Genomic DNA, 23,555 nt, shown 5'->3' on the forward strand with positions numbered 1-23,555 from the left:
ACTTTTTGTTTATAACAGCCCTTCCAACTTTCTATTTTCCTCCATAAAAGAGTGCTCCTCTTCTCTGCTGTCCAGTATTGCCTATAATTTTACTATAGCTTGCTTGTTCCATATTGTAATTTTCTTCTGTTGCCAAGTAAGCTCACTTTTTGCTGATAAAATAACTGGCAGTCTTATTTTTAAGGTTAACATTAACCATAGGTAACTGTTTAAAAGCTTCGGCTCTTAAGAGAGAAAAGGCTGGGACAAGTTCAAAAAAAGATATTTTCAGGATAGGACAGAGGCATGGTCAGAGCCAGAGAAGAAAAGCATTGAAGGTAAGAGATTTAATATTTTAGAGAGGGAAGAAAAGAAATAATGAGTGAAGTTCTGGAGTGGAAGGGAAGGTTTAGGCTTAGAAAAAAATGAATGAAGAAAGCTATAAGACATAGAGAATTTTTACAATAAAATAGTCATTAAAGTGATGTGTTAAAAGAATGAGTGGGTATTATGAGGTACATTGAGAAAAAGTTTGTGAACATTGACTGTGATAAGTTAATTGGGTGATCTGGGAGACATTATTTTTTTCTTTTTTTAAAGATTTATTTATTTGAGAGAGAGAGTAGGGGGAGGAGCAGAGAGAGAGAGTCCAAGCAAACTCTGTGTGGAGTACAGAGCCCAATTTGGGGCTCCATCCCACCCATCACACCCTGACCAGGACCAGAGAGGAAACCGAGTGAATCACTTAAAAGACTGCATTACCCAGGTGCCACCATGAGAGAGTTTTAGGATTGAGCATGCTTAGCTAGGGCTGTGGGAATTTTTTTTTTTAAAGATTTTATTTATTTATTTAGTTAGTTAGTTAGAGAGCACGCATGAGCATGTGAGGGGGGTGGGGGGGCAGAGGTCGAGGGATAATCTCCCTCGGACTCCATGCTGAGCGAAGAACCTGCCTCAGGGCTCAAACTCCTGACCCTGAGGTAAGACCTGAGCCTGAAGCAAGAGTGGGATCCCTGACTGACTGAGCCACCTGGACACACAGTGCAGTGGGAATTTTAAAATGAACCCCTTCTTTAAACCCCAAACTTTGTCTTTTGGACCCAGGGAGACTCCAGAGGGTAAGTAAATAAAGTTTTGGCTTTTAATTAACTATACCAACAGTGCCCCGTGAGATTAATTAGCCTTTAAAGTTAAAACGAAAAGCGCATTTCTGGTGTTTTTTAAGCAAAGTTTTCTGTCTGGAGAGGAAGAGATGTCAGTCAGCTCTCTGTGTGGGCCAGACTCACAGGTAAAGTTTTGTGTGTTGTTTTTTTAACTGAAATGCATTTACATGAGGTTAAATTGCCTGCACCAGTGGGTGTTTTTTAAAACAGGGCTGGCCGGGGGTTGGGCTGGATTCTGGTTCCTGTAGTAAAAACATGTAGTCAGAATGTAGAGAATACCACTAGTGTTTTCTGTAAAGTAGAAAACGCCTTACCTCGCGGATCCTAGATCAACTCTGACAGAAGCAGCCTGCTTAATAATAGCAGATTGTTTGGAGAAGCCCCAAATGTGTTCTCTTAGGAAAGTCACATAAAATGGAATTGAACCATTATTGAATGGTTATAAGACATCATGGGGCTTTGTTCTTTACATCCACAAAAAAAATATATGGGAACACTATAATCATACGACTCTTAAGCATTTGAGTCTTTATTCTGAGCTTCTCAAGCACAGTATCAGTCTATGCTGCCAAGATTTTTTGCTCTTATTTCCCCACCTCTCAGTAACACCTTCTCCTCACCATAGGCAGGCAACAAGGGGAAAGGGTGAACTGTGATCTGTTCCTTCTCCTGTTCTATTTTATAGGATGAAGAAAAGGTTTTGTGTGGAAAAAGCTTAAAGGTTTTAACAAGGTTCAGACATTCCTTTCCTTATGCCTGCATGTTCTGTGTTTACCTGAGAAATTTCAGTTTGGTGATATGCAAGAAATACAGAAAGAGGAACCTAGCTTTGTGCAATAGATCTAATCCTGAAATTGTTTGCTCGTCACATGTTTGTCAAACACATCAGTTTTTAATTGCTTCAGGAATTAGGTGTTCAATTTTCACCTCTTTTTTTGTTTTGTTTTGTTTTTTGTTTTTCTTACTAGGATACCGAAACAGCCACTGAATTTACTTCCCTTTGCAATTTTAGTATTTATATTTTTCTGTCAGCTTTGTTTCTTACTGGTACTGCATAGACATGTTTAGGACTATTCTTAATAGTCAACATTCTACAGTAGGTCGTATTAGGGTCAGTGTTTTTGCTGAGACCCACCAATTCTTTTCACTGTGTTTTATAATTGATTAGTCCGCCATCACCTTATAGTCCAGAGCCATTTCTTCCTCCCACCTCCACCCCCAGGGCCTCCTCTTCTCTCCTCTTCTCTTCTCTTCTCTTCTCTTCTCTTCTTTTCTCTTTTCTTTTCTTTTCTTCTCTTTTTTCTTTTCTTTTTAAGATTATTTATTTGAGAGAAAGCAAGAGAGCAGGCCAGGCAAGGGGGGACAGGCAGAGAGAGAAAGATAAGCAGACTCCCTGCTGAGCTGAGTTTGGGAGGAGAGGGCGGAGAGCTTGCCAGGCCATTTCTTATTCATAAACACTTCTTTTCAAAATGATGATCAGTTCTCTAAATTGGTCACTTCCATAAAAGCAGTGTTTTTGTTATTTGTAAGGCTTCTTACCTTTAAATCGTAATACTCATCGTATTTATCCCATTGAGGACCATTCTGGTTTATCATAAGTACATGTTTTGAGTGTTTGCCAAGCATTTCTGTCTGAATTTCCAGCCTGGTGAAGCTGGGATTTTATGAGCATCGTGTAATGTAAGTCAGGGCAGCTGACTCTTCAGTCTTTTAGTCACCGGGAATCCGGAGGATGTGTTGGTTTGAAAGGTGCTTTCCCTGTTATCGATTCTAGCTTAACCTTCAAGACTCAGCCCAAGTGCTAAACCTTCTGTTGATTCTTCTCCTCAGAGGAAGTCATGCTCCCCTCTAGGCTAACATAACATTATAGGACTCATTCTAGCAGGTTAAATCATGTCAAGATGTTTAGGTATCGGTTTCTCAAGACAACTTGAGAGCTTACTGACAGCAGAGAATTCTTACTTATCAAGCATCTAGTATGTGCCAATTACTATAGAACATGGATATACTTACTCCCTTATCACAGATGAGACAATTGTGGCTCCAAATGACAGTCAATAGATGGAGGAACCAGGGCGTGAAGCTGCCTCTGCTTTAGCCCCATTGCTGCCCAGTGGTTGGCATAATCTCTGCGCAGACTGAGGACAGAGATCAGAGTTGACCCAAGGCCAGTAATGCCTCATCCAGTTAGTCACTCCAACTAACAGTGCTCACTTTTTCAGCAGCCCCTCATTCATTAAACCTCAAGCTTCCTCTTTAAGGAGAAGTTTTCTCAGAGATCTGTGACTTTCTCCATCCTCTTAAATTCATTTGTTCATTCATTGTTCATTCATCCCTTGAATAATTAGGAGGTCATTATATGACTGGCCTTGTTCTATTGCACAGCAGAAAATGACACAAATCCCTGGTATCATGGACTTCATATTTTCATCAAAGAGACAATAAAAAAATAAAATACACCGGTGACTTATATGTTAACAGGAAATAAGTGCTAAGGTAAAATGAAAAGTAGCTTGGGATAAGGAAGTGGGATGTGTGGTTAGGAGACAGAGAAATTAAGATTTGAACAAAACCCTGAAGGATGGAAATTCCAGATAGAGGAAGCCGCTAGATTAAATGCCCTAAGGTGGGAGTATGTCCACTGTGTTCTAGAAGTACCAAGACTGCAGCTGTGTCCCAAATGGAATGAAGAGGGGGAATATTACATAATAAGGGAATAGAGTGGTCCTAGAATGTATGCAGCCCACCCCTGCTTTAACAAAATATATCTGGAGAATACCCAGTGCCTCCAAACTGATCATTTTGGATTGCCCGGTAGTTCTAGCCCACATTTGTCTTCATTGAGTAGTTTTCCCAAAATCAATGGCACTGTCTGGGCTTAGAACATTGCCTCAGCCAGGTTCAACCACACTCACTTGTATTTCTGTAGTGTTTTGGTCAATTCTTTTACATTATATTGACCAAAGTTGACAACAACTGGTTATATGATTCATAATAGGTACTCAAGAGATGTTTGTTGAATGGATGGATACATGAGTGAATGAATGAATGAGAACAGATTTAGTCTTACAACACAGATGGATGCTCCCACTTATAAATAAATTTGTGTTCTAGCTGTAGAGATAAGCTACATATTTACTTATGTTAAATTAAACCTCTGGAATATGGCTGAGTGTTGATTAAATGCTGATTACTTTTCAATGTATCCATGTTCCATCAAAGAGAAATCAGGGACAATTTTCAATTCTGTACCCTCCGAGGGTTCTTACTAAAAATACCTTGTTTCACCTTGAGCAGAGTCACTAGTTTTTAACCTAATCTCTGGGGGAAAAAAATTATTTCCTTTATAGCTGATATATTTATGTCTATAGTATAGTGATTTCATTGTCTTGGTACAGTCTTCAACTTCAAATGTCAACTACATAGTTATTCCCTTTGTTGGACTTAACCTTATTTACAGTGGTAATTTGTTTCCTTAGCTCTTCTGTAACTCAGTCAGTCTGTGGCATTTACTATTATTATAGTGGATGTAAATCAGAGTCCCTGGATTTGTTTTAACCTTTTCTTTCCACAGTTTGGAATGACTTCTATACTATTATAAATGCAGTAGATTGATCCTAGCATGTGGGTATGAAACTTTTGTAAATGTATTTTTTTAATTCCCCTATAATCATATATAAATGTAAAATAACAGTTTTGAAAAGCATGAGCTGATATGCATCATAAATTTCATAGGAAAAGCCAATTGGGAGCATTTTATTTACTCTTGGTCATCTTTTGCTCGATAAACAAATTCTTTAAATTTGAGGCAGATAGATACATTTATAGATCTATGGGATGTCAAAACATCAATAAAGAATAATTACCCACTTTAGTAGAATATTAGATAACAATTATTTTAATTGCCCTGTCAATTTAAATCCATTTTGCATTTTTAACAACTATTATAGTTAATTTAACAGAAAAATTATTTCATTTCAAATGTAATTTCAGAGGTGTAACTTTATAATTTACTATGCCATTATTTTTCCATTATCTAATCACTTATGCCATTAAAAGCCCCATTCAATATTTAATCAATAAAAGCATAGTGAAATGGAGCTTTTTAAAGTGTTTTTCATTATTGTCATATAAAGTGCCAAAAATTTTTATGATTGTTTTATCACAAAACAAGTACTTTTTTTTTTTTTTTTTCAAAAATACAAGATAACATAGTGGATGGTTTGTTTTAAAAAAAAATTTCTTCAGCTAAGTAAGTCATAGAAATTTCTTATGCCTTTAGTACAAATTCTTTGATTTATATTTATCTTTCTGAATAATTTGTATGGTAATAATTATAGTTTTGAAGTTCAATGAATATATAGGCTACAGGTTTTATATCAGATGTGTATTCAATCATATCCTGAAAAAGACCTTTTTATTTTTTCACGCAAAAGATTCTATCACTCATTCTTTGAAAGTGCCCCCATAATGATTTTTAATAACTTCTTATCCTTCCATAGTTTAATATAAACAAAGTTTTGTAAGCTATCATACAGTATAAATTTGTCTCTCAAAATAGAAAATTTCCATGTTTAAAATTTGACATTCTGTGATTTGTTATAAAAGGTAAAATACTATTTCTTGTGTCTTTAGACTGTGTACAGGGACGATTCATTTCTCATGTGTTACTACCTCACTAGCACTTAATATGTGTGAAGAAATATGAAAATATGACACGGTGGCCAGAGAAAAAAACAAGGACAAGCATCTAGTTTCTTTTTGCCTTCTCTCTGAAATTATTACATAAATATCTCATGTATCTTCCTTGTGGCTCTTGTCTGAGAATTTGTGGAATTTTCTAACAGCTGTACTTTTAATCCAGAAATGTCAAGAGTATCTAGGTCTCTACCCAAATGATTTGCAATTCTTCTCTGTGCTAGGAGAATAACAACAAAGACAAGCTCATCAATTCCACATGAGCAGGGCTGAACTTGTGCTTTGCCTGCCTCACTGAGGATTCTTCCACATCCTTTTGCCAGATCCCTATTTGGCCAATCACCCATTATCTGCTAATTAGCTAGGGAGCAACAGTTAGGTGGACAGTCTTGAACTATAACAAAATTAATGGCCACATGGGCTTGACTTCAAGAGCTTTGCCTCATTAGCATTAATCAACAAACCTTCAAATACTTAACAAAATTGACTGAAGTAGAATCATTACTTTTAATTATTACTGTTGTAATAAGCTGAGGATTAATTTTTTTTAGACTGCTTAAATATGGCTAATTGCATTTTCTTAAAAAACAACAACAACAAAGCTTTTCTTTTTCTTTCCCATAGGTTTAGGCTTCAGTATTGCAGGAGGTGTGGGGAACCAGCACATTCCTGGAGACAACAGCATTTATGTAACTAAAATTATAGATGGAGGAGCTGCACAAAAAGATGGAAGGTTGCAAGTAGGAGACAGACTGCTAATGGTAAGCATGACTCATGCAAAACTATGGTGTATTTATAAAGCTCTTGTTTCCCGGTGTATGACAGTCTCAGTTCAGGCTGTCATAACAAAATACCATAGACTAGGTGGCTTACACAACAAAAATTTATTTTCTCGGAGTTCTGGAAGCTGGGAAGTTCAAGGTCAAGGTTCTTTCTCATTCAGTTCCTGGTGAGATCTCTTTTCCTGGCTTGCAGTCAACCATATTATTGTTGTGTCCTCACATGGCCTTCCACCTGTGCTTGGGCTGCGAGAAAGAGATCTCTCTCTTCTTACTGAGGCCACCGGTCAGTCCCATTGGATTAGGGCTTCACCCTTAACTCATTAAATTAATAACTTTAATTACCTCCTAAAGAATCTTTCTGCAAGTATAGTCATATTGGGTGGTGGAACTTCAGCCATTAAATTCCTAGCAGGGATCACGGGCAGAAATGGAAAAAAAGGAAGAGCAGATTTTGTGGTGGGAGATTTCGGAAGTTCATGTACAATCGTATCTGTTTGTTGACATCTTAAAAACAAATCTGAATTTTCACTAGTTTTCACAGATAGAACAAGACACAGATTGTTATTTTTCAAAGGTAACCTATTAGCCCAAGAGAGTGTTACTTGCCTGCTGTTAGTAAGGTGGGCTTTGCATAACAAAGGGTTCTCTGGTTTGTTGATATGTACATTTCGGTGTCTCCCTGTGGTCCCTTGTTCAACCAGTGAAGACGGTATAAACAGTCCCTGATTTACCAGAATTCATAATCTAAGTTCTGTCACATGTGTAAATGGATCCTTCCCCCCACCCCACACCCCCATCAGATAGGGTTAAGGCTATTTTATTTACCAGCTGCCTACATGCTTCAGGACCCTGAGCAATGACTAGCACCAACACATGGCTGCCCTTCCTAAGCCATGGAGTTCTAGGATAAACTAGAGCAAAATTAAGGCATGACATAAGCTGTACAAATTTGGAATTGCACTTAATAAAACTACTTTATCTCTATTTACTATTTTATATCAAACCTACAGGATAATAAATACTGAAAATAAAAGAGAGCTCTCATGAGAAGTATATTATGTCTGCCCTTGTAGAATATGACCTCTAATCTCTGCAAGGAGGCATTATCTGTAGCACAAGTGAGAAGTGTTTGGAAAAGGTCAATTTATATTCTCAACAGAACAGTAATTTCTGTGACATGTGCAATCTTCAGAGGTTGAACCTCAGTGCATTGTGCCCACTTCCTTGGGCTTTAGACAGCTTGTCCTTGGTCCCATTCATCTAGTTTCATAGTTGTCAATGATCTTGGTATTGAATTACCTAAATAAACCTTTATAATAATCTTGATAACTAATATTTATTCGGCATTTGCTACATTCCATGTATTTTTAAAAGTGCTTTTTTGTAATGAATTTATTTCTCACAACAAGCTCTTTTATATAAGCAAAGAGGAACTGAGGTATAGAGAGGTTTATTAACTTGGCCACAGTGATATAGTTAACAGTAGACAGAACTGGATTTCAAATCCAGGAACTGAGGCTTATAAGCACCAAGCATGATCTTTCATTTGTGTCTAGAATTTGCCAGTCGATTCATTACTTCATTTTTTTAGTTACCATTCATTCATTCATTCCTTTATTTAGCAAGTAATATAATGAACACCTACGATGTCCAAGGCAATAACCACTACTCAAGAAGTAACTCTGTCAGGAGAAAATTTATGATCATACTGGATGGGCAAAAAATGTGGCATTTATGACTTCGGTCAAAGTAGCAATGAAGAGTGTGGGCTTCTTTACCACCTGAAGTTTTTCTCTTTCTTTCTACCATTTTACTGTAGTATAGTTGACATATAAACAGCTTTACATATTTAATACATATAGCTCCATGGGTTTGGGTATTAAATATATACCCAAGAAACCATCACCATTATAAAGGCTATAAATATATTCATCATTTTCCAAAGTTTCTTCTCACCCCTATTGTTATTGTTTTTATTATTTTGTGCTTGTGTGTGCTGAGAACACTTAACATAAGATCTACCCTTTTGGTAAATTGTAAGTATGTAATATGCTTTTATTAGCAGTAGGCCCTATACTATGCAAGAGAACTACTATTTTCATTCTTGAGACATTCTGCATTTTTTTGTTGTTGTTGGCTGTTTTTTGTGTTTTCTGAATTTTTTTTTTGCCTTTGATGTAAAAGTTGGTTTTTCATAATCTTGTGTCTTCTGAACCAGAAAAGTATTATTGAGGTATAAGATCTAACAATGTCTCTCAAGAATATAAACTTTCTTGTTAGTTGACTTAGAAATCACCATGATATCCATCTTTTACATTGCATGAAATTTGAAAAAGCTGAAGAGGACATTTTCATTCTAAATTAATGGCTGTCACATTTGACCTTTGACTCATTGTTCTGTAAAGGTTGGTTATAGACAACTCTTTGCCATTTCTTTAGCTGCTGCTGTTGTAATATCAAGCTAGATGTTGTGTGTTGATTGCTTGAAGTTCTGTTTAAATTCCTAGCTTTATTTTAAAATTCTTTAAAAAATTAAATAAATAAAACCCTCAAAGTCTAAATAATTCTGTCAAAGGATTATCCAGGCACCACGCTATTGTTCCATTACCATTTTCTTGATATTCATTGTACATGTAATGATTTCAAAAATAGCTGAGACATAATCTTTAACTATTTTGAGTTTTAAAGCCTGTTTAAAAAAAAAAAAGGAACCTTCCACAATAATAGGTCTCTCCTCTCTTATGTAAGGAAAACATAATTAGTACTTCCAAGGCCACTGCCAAACTAAATCTGGAAATGAAAGTAAATGATTCATTTTATAATATTCTGAAAGAAAAATAATGCTGAAGAAAAGAATAAAAAAAAAATATATCACGGAAGCCACCCTGAAAGACCAATTATCTTGCTTCAACCCAACAATATTTATTAATGCTCTCCTTCTGTCATTCCTTTCCACTTCCTTTTCTCTTTATTACCCTACATTCACATCATCTTTATCTTTCTCCTCTTCCACTCTCCTCCCCCAAAGGAAGTACAAATAATTTAGATTCCATGATTTACCAGCTGTACCACACTGTATATTTTTCTCCAAATAGCTATTCTCCTTTCTAAAGCAATTTGCACCACTCCCTCCTCTCACTCCTTAGGAAAATTTCTCCCATATGTTATTCATTCATAGTTCTGTAAGCAAACTGGCCTAAAATGAAACTCTGTTAATTTCCTCATACCATATATGTTGGGTCCTTTTTTTCCCCCTAAGTACTTCTTATAACTCAGAATTGAAAAGTATCTCTCTTACATGTTATCTTTTTCCAACTCATTTGGTACATCAGAATCCACAGAAAAACAACGTGAAGTAGTCCCTCACCTCTGTGAGAACACACGAAGGGTGGAGAATTTAATGCCTCCTGGAAGCTACCCATTAGATCCTAGCTATCCTTAGATTTGTTTTCTCTTAAAATTATACCAAAACACATTTCCCTATACATTTCTTGCTTTATTCACAGCTCTGTCCCTTGGAGACAGAAAGGTAAAGATTAATTCTACATTTGTTTGAAAACTTACATCTTGCCACTTTTTTTACTTCTTAGCCTTTAAGATGTTTTACACATTTTCTCTCACTCTTGAAGTCAGTTTTACCACACAGCCACTTATCTTCTCTAAATAGATTACCCTTTTAAGAAAACTTTTGATTCCTTAGAATGTTATTCCCCCACTTTTAAAACCACAGGCAATATTGTTATATCTGACCTTTACATTTATTCTATAATAAGGAAAAAATTACTCTACCTATCACTTTTGCACTAAGACTCTTAGCATTTCAAATAAAACAACTTTAATGTCAGTCCTCTCTGATGTTTCCTCATGTGCTCAGAAGCATGGTATTTGTTCTCTTTACCAAAATTATATATATATATATATATATATATATTTAATTCTCCTGCTGCTTGGCACTAATCATTCACTAGAATTTTGTTTTTTTATTTTGTCAAATGCCAATGACATCTGATTTTTATGGACTATACCAGTGGTTAGTGTTGTGATCTCAGACTAAATACAGTAACTCCTGGCCTTTGATTTCTTGAGACAGATGGTCAGAAATTAACAGTATTAATAATTTTTAAATTCATTCATATATTTTTACACACTGGTTTTTATTAAGCCCTATCAAGATGATACAGAGGGCTACATATATTATGGAGAAGTGATCATTTTCTTCATCTTTTTTCTGCACAATACCAGAAAATTTGAATCCAGGGTCATCTGTCTTTTCTACAGCAATGATGTGAGCTGTTAATTGTTGAAACTTCCAACACATTGTGATTGGAAGTTTATAGTCTTAGTCTCCTTTTTTCATAACTTGCTTGACCTTGAAAGAAAAACATTGTCAGTAAGAGTACTTTTACATTTTTACAGAGAATAAGTTTGTGTTTTTATTTCCTTAAAGGGAAGGCGTAGACAAGGGGAAAGGTAAGAAAGGCATTGAGCGAAGTGGGAAGACCGTTGACTCACAGCCAGTCAACCAGAATTAATTCGACCTAAATGACTTTGGGCAAGAAATGTACGTCTTTGGTCTTCTGTTTTGGCCTCTATAGCATGGTAGCAGTGCCTTAGATCAGTGTTTCCCAAGTGTGTTTTAAAATACTAATCTCATTATTGTGTCACATGAAAAGGTCAACTAAGTTTGGGAAATTCTACAACCTGTATCTCACCTCTCTTACAGATTCTCAATGAACTTAAGTATATTAAAGAGTCAGTGAAGTTCTGTAATCAAGGAACTAATTTAACTTGAACACTATAATCTTCAGACTTCATTATGCAGCACTTTGCTTAAAGTGAGCAAAGGAGCTTAAAGCACCTAGAACTAGTGTTCAGGGGAGTAGACTTGATGTGCTGTGTGAGAGTGACTTTTTGTTTATTTTATTTTTTAATTTTTTTATTACGTTAGTTAGCCAGCATATAGTACATCATTAGTTTTTAATATAGTGTTTAACAATTCATTTGTTGCATATAACAACAATTCATTTGTTGCATATAACAACATATAACAACATGTTGCTCATCACAACATGTCCCTCCTTAATACCCATCTCCTGGCTACCCCATCTCCTGACACCCTCCCTTCTGTAACCCTCACTTTGGTTCCCTGAGTCCACAGTCTCGCATGGTTTGGCCCCCTCTCTGATTCTTTTCATTCAGTTTTCCCTCCCTTCCCCTGAGGTCCTCCATGCTATTCCTTATGTTCTGGGTGTGAATGAAACCATATGATAATTGCCTTTCTCTGCTTGACCTATGTCACTTAGCCTAACCCCCTCTAGTTCTCACCTATGTTAATGCAAATGGTAGGTATTCATTCTTTCTGATGGCTGAGTAATACTCCATTGTATATATGAACCACATCTTCTTTATCCATTCATCTGTTAAAGGGCATCTCTGCTCCTTCCACAGTTTGGCTGTTGTGGACACTACTACTGTGAACATTGGGGTGCATGTGCCCCTTCTTTTTCCTACACCGGTATCTTTAGGGTAAATATCTAGTAGTGCAATCGCTAGGTCATAGGGTAGCTCTATTTTTAGTATCTTCAGGAAACTTCACACTGTTTTCCAGAATACCTGTACCAGTTTGCATTCCCATCAACAGTGGAAGGAAGGTTCCCCTTTCTCCACGTCATCACCAACACTTGTTGCTTCCTGTCTTGTTAATTTTGGCCATTCTAACTGGTGTAAAGTGACTCTTATTTTTATTTCAAAATTAATATGCTATGGTAAGGACATTAAGTGGATTTAGGGAATGTGAGTGGAAACAATAAATTTCCTGAACAAGTATTAGTTGTGAGCACTTAAATCTTTTTGGTGATTTACAAAACTGCCTAGCTTCACCCAAATATTAATAAGAAAATCACCTTTAAGGCAGTGCAGATATGTAAGAATTTCTGAATAATGAACAGGACTGAAAGCACTTCCATTTGTTAGACTGACCTTAGATGAGAACTGAAATGGGCAACGTTCTCTGCCCATGGCTCTTCCCCGTGGAAGAGTTTTCACCTGCAACTTGCACGCAGTCCTCACTCCAGCCCCTGAGAGGTGGAGAGGGCAGCCAGTACTGTTACTCTTTCTTTCCAGAAGAGAAAGTTGGAGCTTAGAGATAACAAAGGGATTTCCAATATGACATAACTAATAAATTGTAAAATCAGATTCAGACCCAGAAGTCAATGTCCTAATGCCACATTCCCTCCACCAGTTTATGCAGCCCTTCTGGTTCTTAATCCTGCTCTCATATTTCAAACACGTGGTAAGTTTTTGATCACTCTGGATGCCCAGGCCTCAATCGACCCCGAAGAATCAAACGAGAATCTTGAAGGTAGGCACCATTCTTTCTTTTTAAAGAAATCATTTTAAGTCTCCCAGGTGATTCCAATGTGTAGTCAGGTTAAGAACCACAGTCCTACCAGGTGATTCCAATGTGTAGTCAGGTTAAGAACCACAGTCCTACACTGATCTAATCACATTCTAGCCTGTTCCACTGCTGCTCTAGTGCTTCTCCTGAAGTGACTATGGTGCTAACATTCTTTCTATCAAGCCAGTACAGCATCATTTAGCATTTTCCAACAATGGGCTGAAAGCATTTAGAAATACTTCACCCCTCACACTTTTCCCCCTGTAATTAGAGTACTTTCTGAAACACAAGGGGGGAAAATCTGGATAATAATTTATTGGACTCAGTTGTAATTTTTTTTCAAATGTAATAAAATTAAAATGCAGTGCAGTTGCAATGACATATCTTATTTGAGGGTTAAAACCTTCCATTACATTGTTTTCTATTTCTTTTGCTTATATTTGGTTTTAACACTGGTTATAGAATTCACTCTCTATATATTAATTTAATATTAAGTTAATATATATAGATGCCTACTACAGAGCAGTGGTTTCAAAATTATTTCCATCAGTAAAACACAAAAAAATTGCCTCTAATATATATATGTGTGTGTGTGTATATATATATATACATATATATATAGTTCCCTATTTTATATTGCATACATATATCACTATTCTAATACATGATATGCATTTTAAAACATACATAGAAAATAGGAAGATGATAATTAGTGTGATAAATATTAATAGAAGTTCAAATACAAAATTCTTCCTGTATTCAGTGGATTGCCCTGAGGTTCATATCATATTGTCCATGTTGGTGACCACTGCTATAGAGGACACTGGAAAAGCCAATCAAAACATCATTGTTATTTGCTCTGTCTATATGTAGAATAAAAAGTTAAGAAATTCATCAACAATTAATGGAGGAGAAAGAAATTCACACTGTTGGAGTTTTGATCGTGTCCTTGATATTCTGATGTGACCCATTACTCCCATTCTGTACCAACCTTTCATCCTTATATCCCATGCCTGCCACAGAGTGAGTGTCCTATAAATGTGTGTTGTTTGCTGAATGACCTTCATTTCTTATCCTTTCTGACTCAACACAAATGTAAACTAGAAACAACACAAATGCCTCCTTCGTCTTATAAATTAGGGAATTTTGATAGCTTTTCCTTTGGAATGTTACTTTTTAAAAAATTTAACTTATTTTTTTTCAGTGATCCATAATTAATTGTACATGGAATGTTACTTTTAACTTATTTATCTAATTGTTTCAACATTTATGAGGTGCCTATTACTTATAGTGCATCAGTTGGAGGATTACAAAGATGAAAACACTCTAATTAGGGTGAATGGGTGAATGGTGAATGAGATACCAGTTTCTAGTTAAGGAATAAGTAAGCTGGGGAGGGGTGGATAAAAGGTACAGTATAAAGAATATAGTCAGTGGTACTGTAATAGTGTTGCATAGTGACAGATGGTAGCTACACTTCTGGTGAGCAAAACATCATGCACAAACTTGTTGAATCACTGTGTTATACACCTGAAAATAATGTAACATTGTGTGTCAGCTATACTCCAATGTCCAAAAGAAGGGGGGGGGCGGGGACACAATCTAATCATTGCCCTTTAGAAAATCAGTCCTTGAACAGGAAAGAGACATTGCAAGATTAACTGTTGTAGAAGGTAGGGGGTGATCATTTTCACACAAGGATCTAGTTTCAGCAACAGAATCAGCAGAAACATTGTGTATGATTGTGAAGTTTGATGACTCTTTGTATACTGTTCTATCTTATACAATGTCTTTTCATGTTCATGGTATCCCTCCTTTCTCCTAAACACAAATAAATCAACAAATAAATTAGTATCATCCCTATTTTGCATATAAGGAATTTTTAATGCTCAGTAAATATGTTAACTGAACAAAATTCATGAATATAGGAATTGAAAACAGATGTGGTGCTACATTTAAAATTTACTCTCATTATGCCAAGTTACCTTCATTTCTAGAAACATCTAGGCTTAAAATAATGGCAGTTTTTTCTAAAAAATTAAATCAGTTTACTGGCCATTAGAAACCAAGTTCCTTCTTCTCCATTCCAATTTTCCATCACTCCTGAGATCTTGCTATGTGTGTTTCATAATGAAGGCACTGCACTTTGGTTCTAGGGTTATCTTGTTTCTTTCTTTATTTCTTTTTTTTTTTTTTTTAATGATTTAGCTGTTTATTTGAGAGAGGGGAAAGGCAGAAGGAGAGTGTCTTAAGCAAACTCCATGCTGAACATGGAGCCTGACGTGGGGCTTGATCTCACAGCCCTTAGCTCATGACGGAGATGACAACCTGAACTGAAACCAAGAGTCAGGCACTTAACTGACTGTGCCCAGGCTCCCCACTTTGTTTCTGTTCTTATTTGAAGTTTTTTTTTTCTTTTTCATTTAAAATATAGAATTAATTTCATTCTAACTATAGTGCATGATCATTGCTGAAAAGGTGAAAAATAAGATATTTATTATCCAGAGATAACTATTATTGTTCCCTATTTATTTGTGGTTACTGTTTTTAAAATAAAATTTTTTATATCCACAAATTACAGTGTACTGCAGAGATTTTAGTCTTTGGCTTATGCATATTCATTTTCATATCATTGACATTAGCACATTAGATTTGTCAACTTTTTTATTTGTATTTATTAATTTTTTAAAATTTTATTAGGTTTTTAAAATTGTATTTCCATTGTAGTTAACATACAATGTTATATTAGTTTTAGAGGTACAATACAGTGATTCAACAATTCTATGCATTACTTAGTTCTCCTTTTTAATTCATCTCATCTAGTGATCAACAACTTTGTCTCCTTAGAAGTTGACTTTGGAGTTCATGATTTTTTTTTAGTGTTTCTAGAGTTCCCCCATTTCCTTGTACTATGTCTCAGGTAATATTTATGTCCACCTCCTAGTTTGTGCCACCGTGTTGGTATTCCTGAATAAATACGGAAAGGTCAGCATCTCACCATCTGTACACCACCCATTCCTCTTTATTATCATTCTCCTGCTGCCACACCTCCCACCTTTGTCCCATCACATACCTGTTTGCTTGCACTCAATTTGATTCCCACAACACTGACCCTGCTCTTCTTGCAGGTTTTTTGGCACCTCTTTCTTCAGCTAGTTTGCCCTCCTTTGTCTCTGCATCGTGCTCAATTTCAGTGCTCCCTTTTCTGTTGGAGAAAATGCATCCTCTCATCTCTAACCTCTCTGCTTGGCCTCAGTCCTTCATCCTATTGCAAACATATGGCCAGGCTGCACACATGCCCCGCTCTGTGTAGTGTGCCCACAGAAACACTGCATTCAGATGCACATAATTTTTTTTTCTGAAATCAGGCCAGTTGTTCAGTGTTCACCATTATAGGCAGATACTTGATGCAAAAGAAAAAAGACAATAAAAAACAATGACAAGAGCAACTAGCCAATCAGTGTAATGTCCCTTCTCTCTGTGTACAATCAGCTCCAGCTGTAGGCCCTTTATCTTGAGAGTTCATAGGATAATGCACACACATAATTAACCCAAATAAACCCACTTTCGTGAAAAACATTTTGAAGACTTCAGCACAAAAGAGCACTTTTTGGTCCAGATCCTGTACTATTCTGAATTTTTAAAAAGACCACACAGAAGCCTCATCAACAGTACCCTAATTAAACTCATCAGTTCACAGATGTTTACAGGAAAATGCTCAGCAAAAATTTTTACCAAGCATTCCTGTTTCCTGAGAAGAGAGATGTATGATGACAATAGTAATAGTAATAAAAGATAACATTAATAAGAATTTTAATATTCCTGCCACTTTACATAGACTAATACATTTACATCAATAACCCTTTGAGGTAGCAATTATCATCATACCTATTTTACAGATGTCAAAACTGAGGCTAAAAAGATTAAGTAAGTTGGTCCAAAGTTACACAGCTAGAAAGAGCCAGGACCAGGACTCAGATCCTGGTCTGTGTGACTCAGAAGCATGTGCTCTTAATCACTATGTTCTGTTGCCAATATCATGCCACCTGTTCTATAACTAAAATCCGTGTTAGTATTCCAACACTTTGTAGTCACCAAATAAAAACCAACTGAAGTACTACTATTATAAACCACCATTATCCCCACTTCTCACCTCTACCCTTTGCTCAACTTCTTTCCAGTCTGAGGAGTTCTCTGGTGGTACTTGAGAATCTGTATGTAAAGTCCTTCTCAGTAGGTTTCAGTTTCAGTGCTTGAAACTTGAAGTGTATCTTACTAGAATATGAGATTCAAGGGAGCTGGGGACCTTTTCTGTCTATCTGAAAAAGGAATATAGATGAGTGGTTACAAGCCTGGTGTCTGGATCCAAACCGCTTGCTTTTAATCGGCTTCTATCAATGACTTTGAGCAGGTTTCTTAACCTCTTGGAGACATGCTCTTCTAATCTGTAAAATGAAAGTAACTGTAATAGTTACCATACAAGTTGTTGTGAGGTTCAATTGTGTTTATGTATGTAAATGACTTAGAATAGTTCCCAGAGTGTAATATAGGCTCTGTAAGTTTTGGCTATGATTATGATTTTCGTCCTATTTATTACATTTCTCTAATATGTAAAACCATGACTGACACATGGTAGCAATGCATTGACCAATGGATGAATAAGTGCTAGGTGCTGGAAATACAAAAGGATATAAGAGAATGTCACTTGTTCAGAAGAGAACTATAGGAACCAGTGGAAAAGTTGATATCTTAATGGGGAGTTCATGGTCAGCATTCATATATATACATACCCCTCCAGTTCCAGGGTCCCTAACTTCAGCTACACCATCAAGGATTAATTGGCACATAGAATTTATAGAACATAGGCAAAAGGGGGGGGAAGCAATGTTACAAGGTCTTCTATGACTAAAGTGCTAATTAAATAGTACAAAGAATATGTACAGGATCCAATCTAGTGCTCTTTGGCATGTTTACTTTAATTATGCATCATTTCAGCAGAAATTAATTAAAGAATAACTCCATTAAAATAATAGTAGCCAAATAAGAATAATGTAGGTATTTAAAACACATCATAAGTGTTTTAAAACCATCTAAGAGAAGTGCTGGAGAGATTCCACTATAATGTCACTGCCATGAAGTAAAATTGCACTTTCATCAGGCTCTTCTGTCCAGTAAAAAGGAGGAGTTGCTATTGAAGTGGATGGGAATAGAGTACCCTTGAACTTGTTCACCTGCCAAGCCCCGTTTACTAATATTAGCCTTAGAAAATCGACTTGTTAAATAACATTTTGCTGGGATAGTTATTTATTTATTTATTTATTTATTTATTTATTTATTTATTTATTTATTTTGGTGGGGGCTGCAGAGGAAAAAGAGAGCATCCAATAGTGACAGAGAGGCTCTTAAATGGGTTCCACACCCAGCATGGAGCCCAACATGGGGCTCAATCATGACCCTGAGATCATGACCTAAGCCAAAACGAAGAGTCAAGTGTTAACCAACTGAGCCACCCAGCCCCACAGATGGGAACAATTTTTAAAGTGGAAAAAAACAAACAAACAAATTTGGTGTAACTGTAGGAAAATTGGGGCTCTTGTATAGTGGTGGTATAAAAGTAAACTCTTTCCACAGGACAATTTAGGAATAGGTATCAGAAGGCTTGTAATATTCATATAGTTCAGTACAACAATTCCACTTGTATGATTTATCCCAAATAAATCACCAAAGTTGTGTGCAAATATAGAAAAAAAAAAGTTTACTGCAACATTATTCATAGTAGAAAAAAATGAGACGCAAACTAAACATGCTTTAGTTACAGATTGGTTAAAGCATTAGGTTACAACCGTGCAACACAATGCTCTCTAGGAAACAAAGTCACGTTGTTGCCATATGCTATGATATGGACCAATAGTCACTCTAGATTTAAAAAGCAGTTTCCAAAACAATATGTATAATATGGTCACTGATATTTTAAAAATATATCCCAAATATAGAGACTGGTTAGTTTTTCTTCTTCTTCTTCTTCTCCTTTTTTTTTTTTTAGTTCCATGAGTATGTATTACCTTTGTAATTGGAAAAACCACAGCATAGGAAAAGAGACATTTGACCCCTCCTTTCTTTTATCCACAAATAGTATCCTGATTTGCATTATGATACATTGCTTTCTCATAGAAAAAAAACAGAAGCAACTTTGGCTTTTTTGTTTTGTTTTATTTCTTGTTTTTTTTTTTTGTTGTTATTGGTTTTTTGGTTTTTTTTTTTTTTAATTTTTGTAGCATCAACAATGGTACCTTATCTGCTTTGGCTAATGCCATAAATCCATCTTTCTGTCCAAGTATGATGTAGATCCTGAATTGTAATCATTGCTATTTAATGTTTAAATAATCCTGTATATGCTTTTGCCTGTTTCTTTTCACCTGCCTACATTTGACTCTAATATTGAGTATTATTTTCCTTTTAGGTAAACAACTACAGTTTAGAAGAAGTGACACATGAAGAGGCAGTAGCTATACTGAAGAACACATCTGATGTCGTTTATCTAAAAGTCGGCAAACCCACCACCATTTACATGACTGATCCTTATGGGCCACCTGATATTACTCACTGTAAGTGCCACTCTCAGTGTCCCTGCACCAGGGGTACAGAATTGGAATTCTGCAAAACTTGGCAAAGTACTCTGCATCTTTGCTCTTGTTTAGCTTGTGGAAATAGTTGCAAGGAACGCTGTACTTTACTCCCTGATTGCCTTACAAGGCCTTAACTAGTGTTTTGTTGGTGGGACACCTTGATGGGTTAGAAAGTCCACCATTTAAGAAAGGCTTAATGAGGTATGTCGTGGACAGTGTCATTACAGTAACGTAAGAGCAACACCTTTTTAAAGTCTATTTCTCAAGGCCCTAAAGTATGATAGCTCTCATGCCATAGTATCCCCCTTTCCTAGTTCAAACCTACAGAGTAGCCAATGAAGAAAGAGAAAGACTAGCAAAAAGACCAGAGACAGCACTGTGCTCCCTCCTGGGGGAGAGGATATTGCACTTGGATGGAAACATTATGATCCTCAATCACCATCTCCATAGCTCTTCCCTTTACCTGAATATTATATTGGCAAGAAAGCAGCGGGGTGCAGCGGCAGGGGGAGCTCTCAATCACTATGGCAGTAGAAATGAGTTGTAGGTGGGGGTTTCTAGGACAAAAACTAACTCTGAGATGCTGCTTTGTTGAGTCCTGCAAAATCCACTCCTACAGAAGCCCCATATTTCCTTCTCTTCTTAGTAGGTCAGCAAGAACTTGATCTAAGGTTCTGTCTTTGGGGACTAGATTCAGAAGAATTTTTTTTTTTTTTCTACCTGAGATTAAGGGATAGTTAACATCACTAAGCTTGCTCATTCTGAAATTTTGAGAAACCAGTTGTGAGACTGGGATCTCGGAATAGCTTCAGGACCTGCCACTAATTAGGACTATGGTCTTAAGCAAGGCATTTAGCCTCTCTCAGACTTAGCTGTTTCTGTTGAGGGAAATTTAAAGGTTGAATAATTTTGTTACCTACTCATTATGTTAGCTATTGCTTTTCTTAATGATGATTGGGAAATGACTTGCCCCCAAAGTATGTCTTTTTCTCAAGCATGCAGGAAGCTGAGATTAGCCTCACCTTAGGATATGAAGAATTTTAACTTTCAAAAGTTTTTCAAACTGAATGAATTAGAAAAATCAGTCTTGAGACTCTGAGCTACTTCCTGAAGGGTGTATAAGGTCAACGTTAAAGAGATAAAAACAAGAAAACAAAGCTTGCTATTCAATTTAAAACATATATATTGAGTAATCTTAATATGTGTAAGATACCTTATAAGGTAATAGGTGGGATAGAAAGGAAATGCAATCATGGCCTTTACTGGAAGAAAGGCTAATTCAGATATAGGAATAGCAGCAATATTTGGCAACGTAAGAAGGATACCATGGGAGATAAAAAATACATGCTTTTGGGTATTCAAAGGAAAGGGATACTACCTGTCTTCTGTCTTCGGATGATCATAAAACTCTTTATGGAAGGGGTGGCGTTTGAATTGTATTTTTTTTTTAAGATTTTGTTTATTTATTTGACAGACAGAGATCACAAGTAGGCAGAGAGGCAGGCAGAGAGAGAGAGGAGGAAGCAGGCTCCCCGCAGAGCAGAGAGCCCGATGTGGGGCTCAATCCCAGGACCCCGGGATCATGACCTGAGCTGAAGGCAGAGGCTTTAAGCACTGAGCCACCCAGGCACCCCGTTTGAATTGTATCTTAAAGAATCGATGAAATTTCAGTATCAGAGATGTGTTAAGAGACAGAAATTGTATGGGCGCCTGGGTGGCTCAGTGGGTTAAGCCTCTGCCTTCAGCTCAGGTCATGATCTCAGCATCCTGGGATCGAGTCCCACATCGGGCTCTCTGCTTGGCAGGGACCCTGTTTCCTCCTCTCTCTCTCTCTCTCTCTCTACTCTCTCTCTCTCTCTCTCTCTCTCTAAAAATAAAAAGAGAGAGAGACAGAAATTGTAGGTAACTGATGAAAGCACAAACATTGGGAAGAGCTGTCTTAGAGGACTCTAGAGTATAGGGTATTAAAATGGATCAATCTTGTAAGAATGACAAAAGGAAAAGTTTATATTCAGTACATTAGCAGCAATGGAGAACACTTAAGCAGGAGAATAGCACTATCAGAGTTGGATTTCTCAGTGTATGAAATGGATTTCTAGAGAGGGGTGGAGCAAGCAGGAGGGGCTTTCATACATTCAAAAGGATAATGAATTACTGTAGAGAACTAAGAAAGGCCAGTGTCCTGGGCCTTTCTGGGGTGGTAGTACAGCATATTTTAGGATTCAAGTCTTACACAAGAACTTGCTCCAAGAGCCTTCTAGATTTGATGATTGAATATTAATTATGTGAAAAGAATGTGAGCTCTGCAATTAGAAAGCTAGCATTTTTATTTCAATAGAAAATTAATCATCCTTCTGAAAATGCATGTTCTGGCTCTCTCCCCCAATTCTTCTCTTCACCTAATTATACAAAATGGGTTTATAGATATAAATGTTATTACATCTTTCCAATCCTAAAGGTCAAGCACCATGTGCTTGTACATACTAAATGCAAACAAACAGTAACTCCACCCTCTTGGGAGACAAGAAAATCCTCAGCATGTAGCAAAGTCTTCCTATTTTTAACAGAACTGTAGCATGACGCATTGAATCACCCACCTAACAGGTTTCTTCTCTTTTCCTTTTTTCACCCCTTAGCTTATTCTCCACCGATGGAAAACCATCTACTCTCCGGCAACAATGGAACTTTAGAATATAAAACTTCCCTGCCGCCCATCTCTCCAGGAAGGTACTCACCGATTCCAAAGCACATGCTTGTTGAAGATGATTACACCAGGTCAGATATGCTTATTGGTTAATTGGACTTGTGATCACAGCCTTTGCCTAACATGTCAGCCATTGCTTTGGGGGCTAACTCAAGTTTCTGAGCACCACTGAAACTTATTATTATCTTGTCTCCTGTGGAAATCTGCGAATTCTTGTAAACATGTATCATTAGGAATCAAAATCACTAATTCTACGTAAGGAGTGGTACTATACATGTACTTCACACTTTGCAGTTTATTAAGACTTTCACACGTGATGCCGTTAGAGCTCGACGGCCATTTTGTCAGATAGCTGACTTGAGAGGAGGTGGTACTGAGGTTCAAGTAAGGAAGTAACATACCAGTACCACATTTCTGTTTCCTGGGGAGTCAGGACTGAAACCTTTGCCTTTTGGCTCCGAATACCATGTTTTTGTCTCCAGTGGCTACTCGCAGTTCAGTGGAGTTGGCAAGTGAGTCAACCCTTCCTTCAGCACAGTAGCTACAGATAGAAAGAAAAGGGGTGACATTAACTACAGATGGTTTGATTTTAATACACACTGTTAATTCCAAAGGGAACAGGACAGGATTTGAGGATAGAGCCTGGAACCATATTGCTAATGCCATGAAGTAAAGCCAAGTTTAGTCAGCACACCTATGAAAAAGTCATGTGTGACAGTCCACAAAACAGACCAGCTTCCTTGACTTAATTGTCACCGTTAAGAATTCCGTAAATGTTGGATAATGAATAAATCCACAAATGAATATGGGAATAAATAAGAATAAATGTACTTTTTTTTTAATCTTTCAATGTTTTTGTTCCAAGGTAATGTATGCTCTTTGCATTTGGTGAAGTAATGAGATAATGTTCAAGAAACAAAACCCTCTCCCCAGATCCTGCGAGGGCAACCATCTTGAGGTTCCCAGTGTAACGTCCTGGCCTGAACCTTTCATACCTTCTGCATGTTCATACAAACCCAAACAAACTCACAATCAGTTATAGATGGGGCTTGATACTGTTTTTACAAAGTAAGTTCATATTTTAGAAATTGTTCTGCAACTTGCTTTTCTCAATGAACAATACTTTTACCTGAAATGAGATAACATATAAATACATACACACTTTTTCTGGAAGTGTCTGTGTGTAAAAATGATAGAGATGAACCC

The 23,555-nt window shown here is 36.7% G+C and overlaps 1 protein-coding gene across 24 annotated transcripts in view; it reads left to right on the forward strand.

Annotated features, from left to right (window-relative positions):
- The window catches only part of DLG2 (discs large MAGUK scaffold protein 2), a 1,980,468-nt gene that overhangs the window by 1,492,015 nt on the left and 464,898 nt on the right, over positions 1-23,555 (forward strand). For all 24 annotated transcript variants that reach the window (XM_032852928.1, XM_032852923.1, XM_032852924.1 and 21 more), the window contains 3 exons: positions 6,465-6,601; positions 19,480-19,624; positions 22,282-22,420. In XM_032852928.1, the coding sequence (XP_032708819.1) occupies positions 6,465-6,601; positions 19,480-19,624; positions 22,282-22,420 (421 nt within the window). The remainder of the gene's footprint in view (positions 1-6,464; positions 6,602-19,479; positions 19,625-22,281; positions 22,421-23,555) is intronic.

The sequence above is a fragment of the Lontra canadensis genome, unplaced genomic scaffold (assembly GCF_010015895.1).
Source record: "Lontra canadensis isolate GAN:19392208 unplaced genomic scaffold, GSC_riverotter_1.0 scaffold7, whole genome shotgun sequence".
Classification (NCBI taxonomy): Eukaryota; Metazoa; Chordata; class Mammalia; order Carnivora; family Mustelidae; genus Lontra; species Lontra canadensis.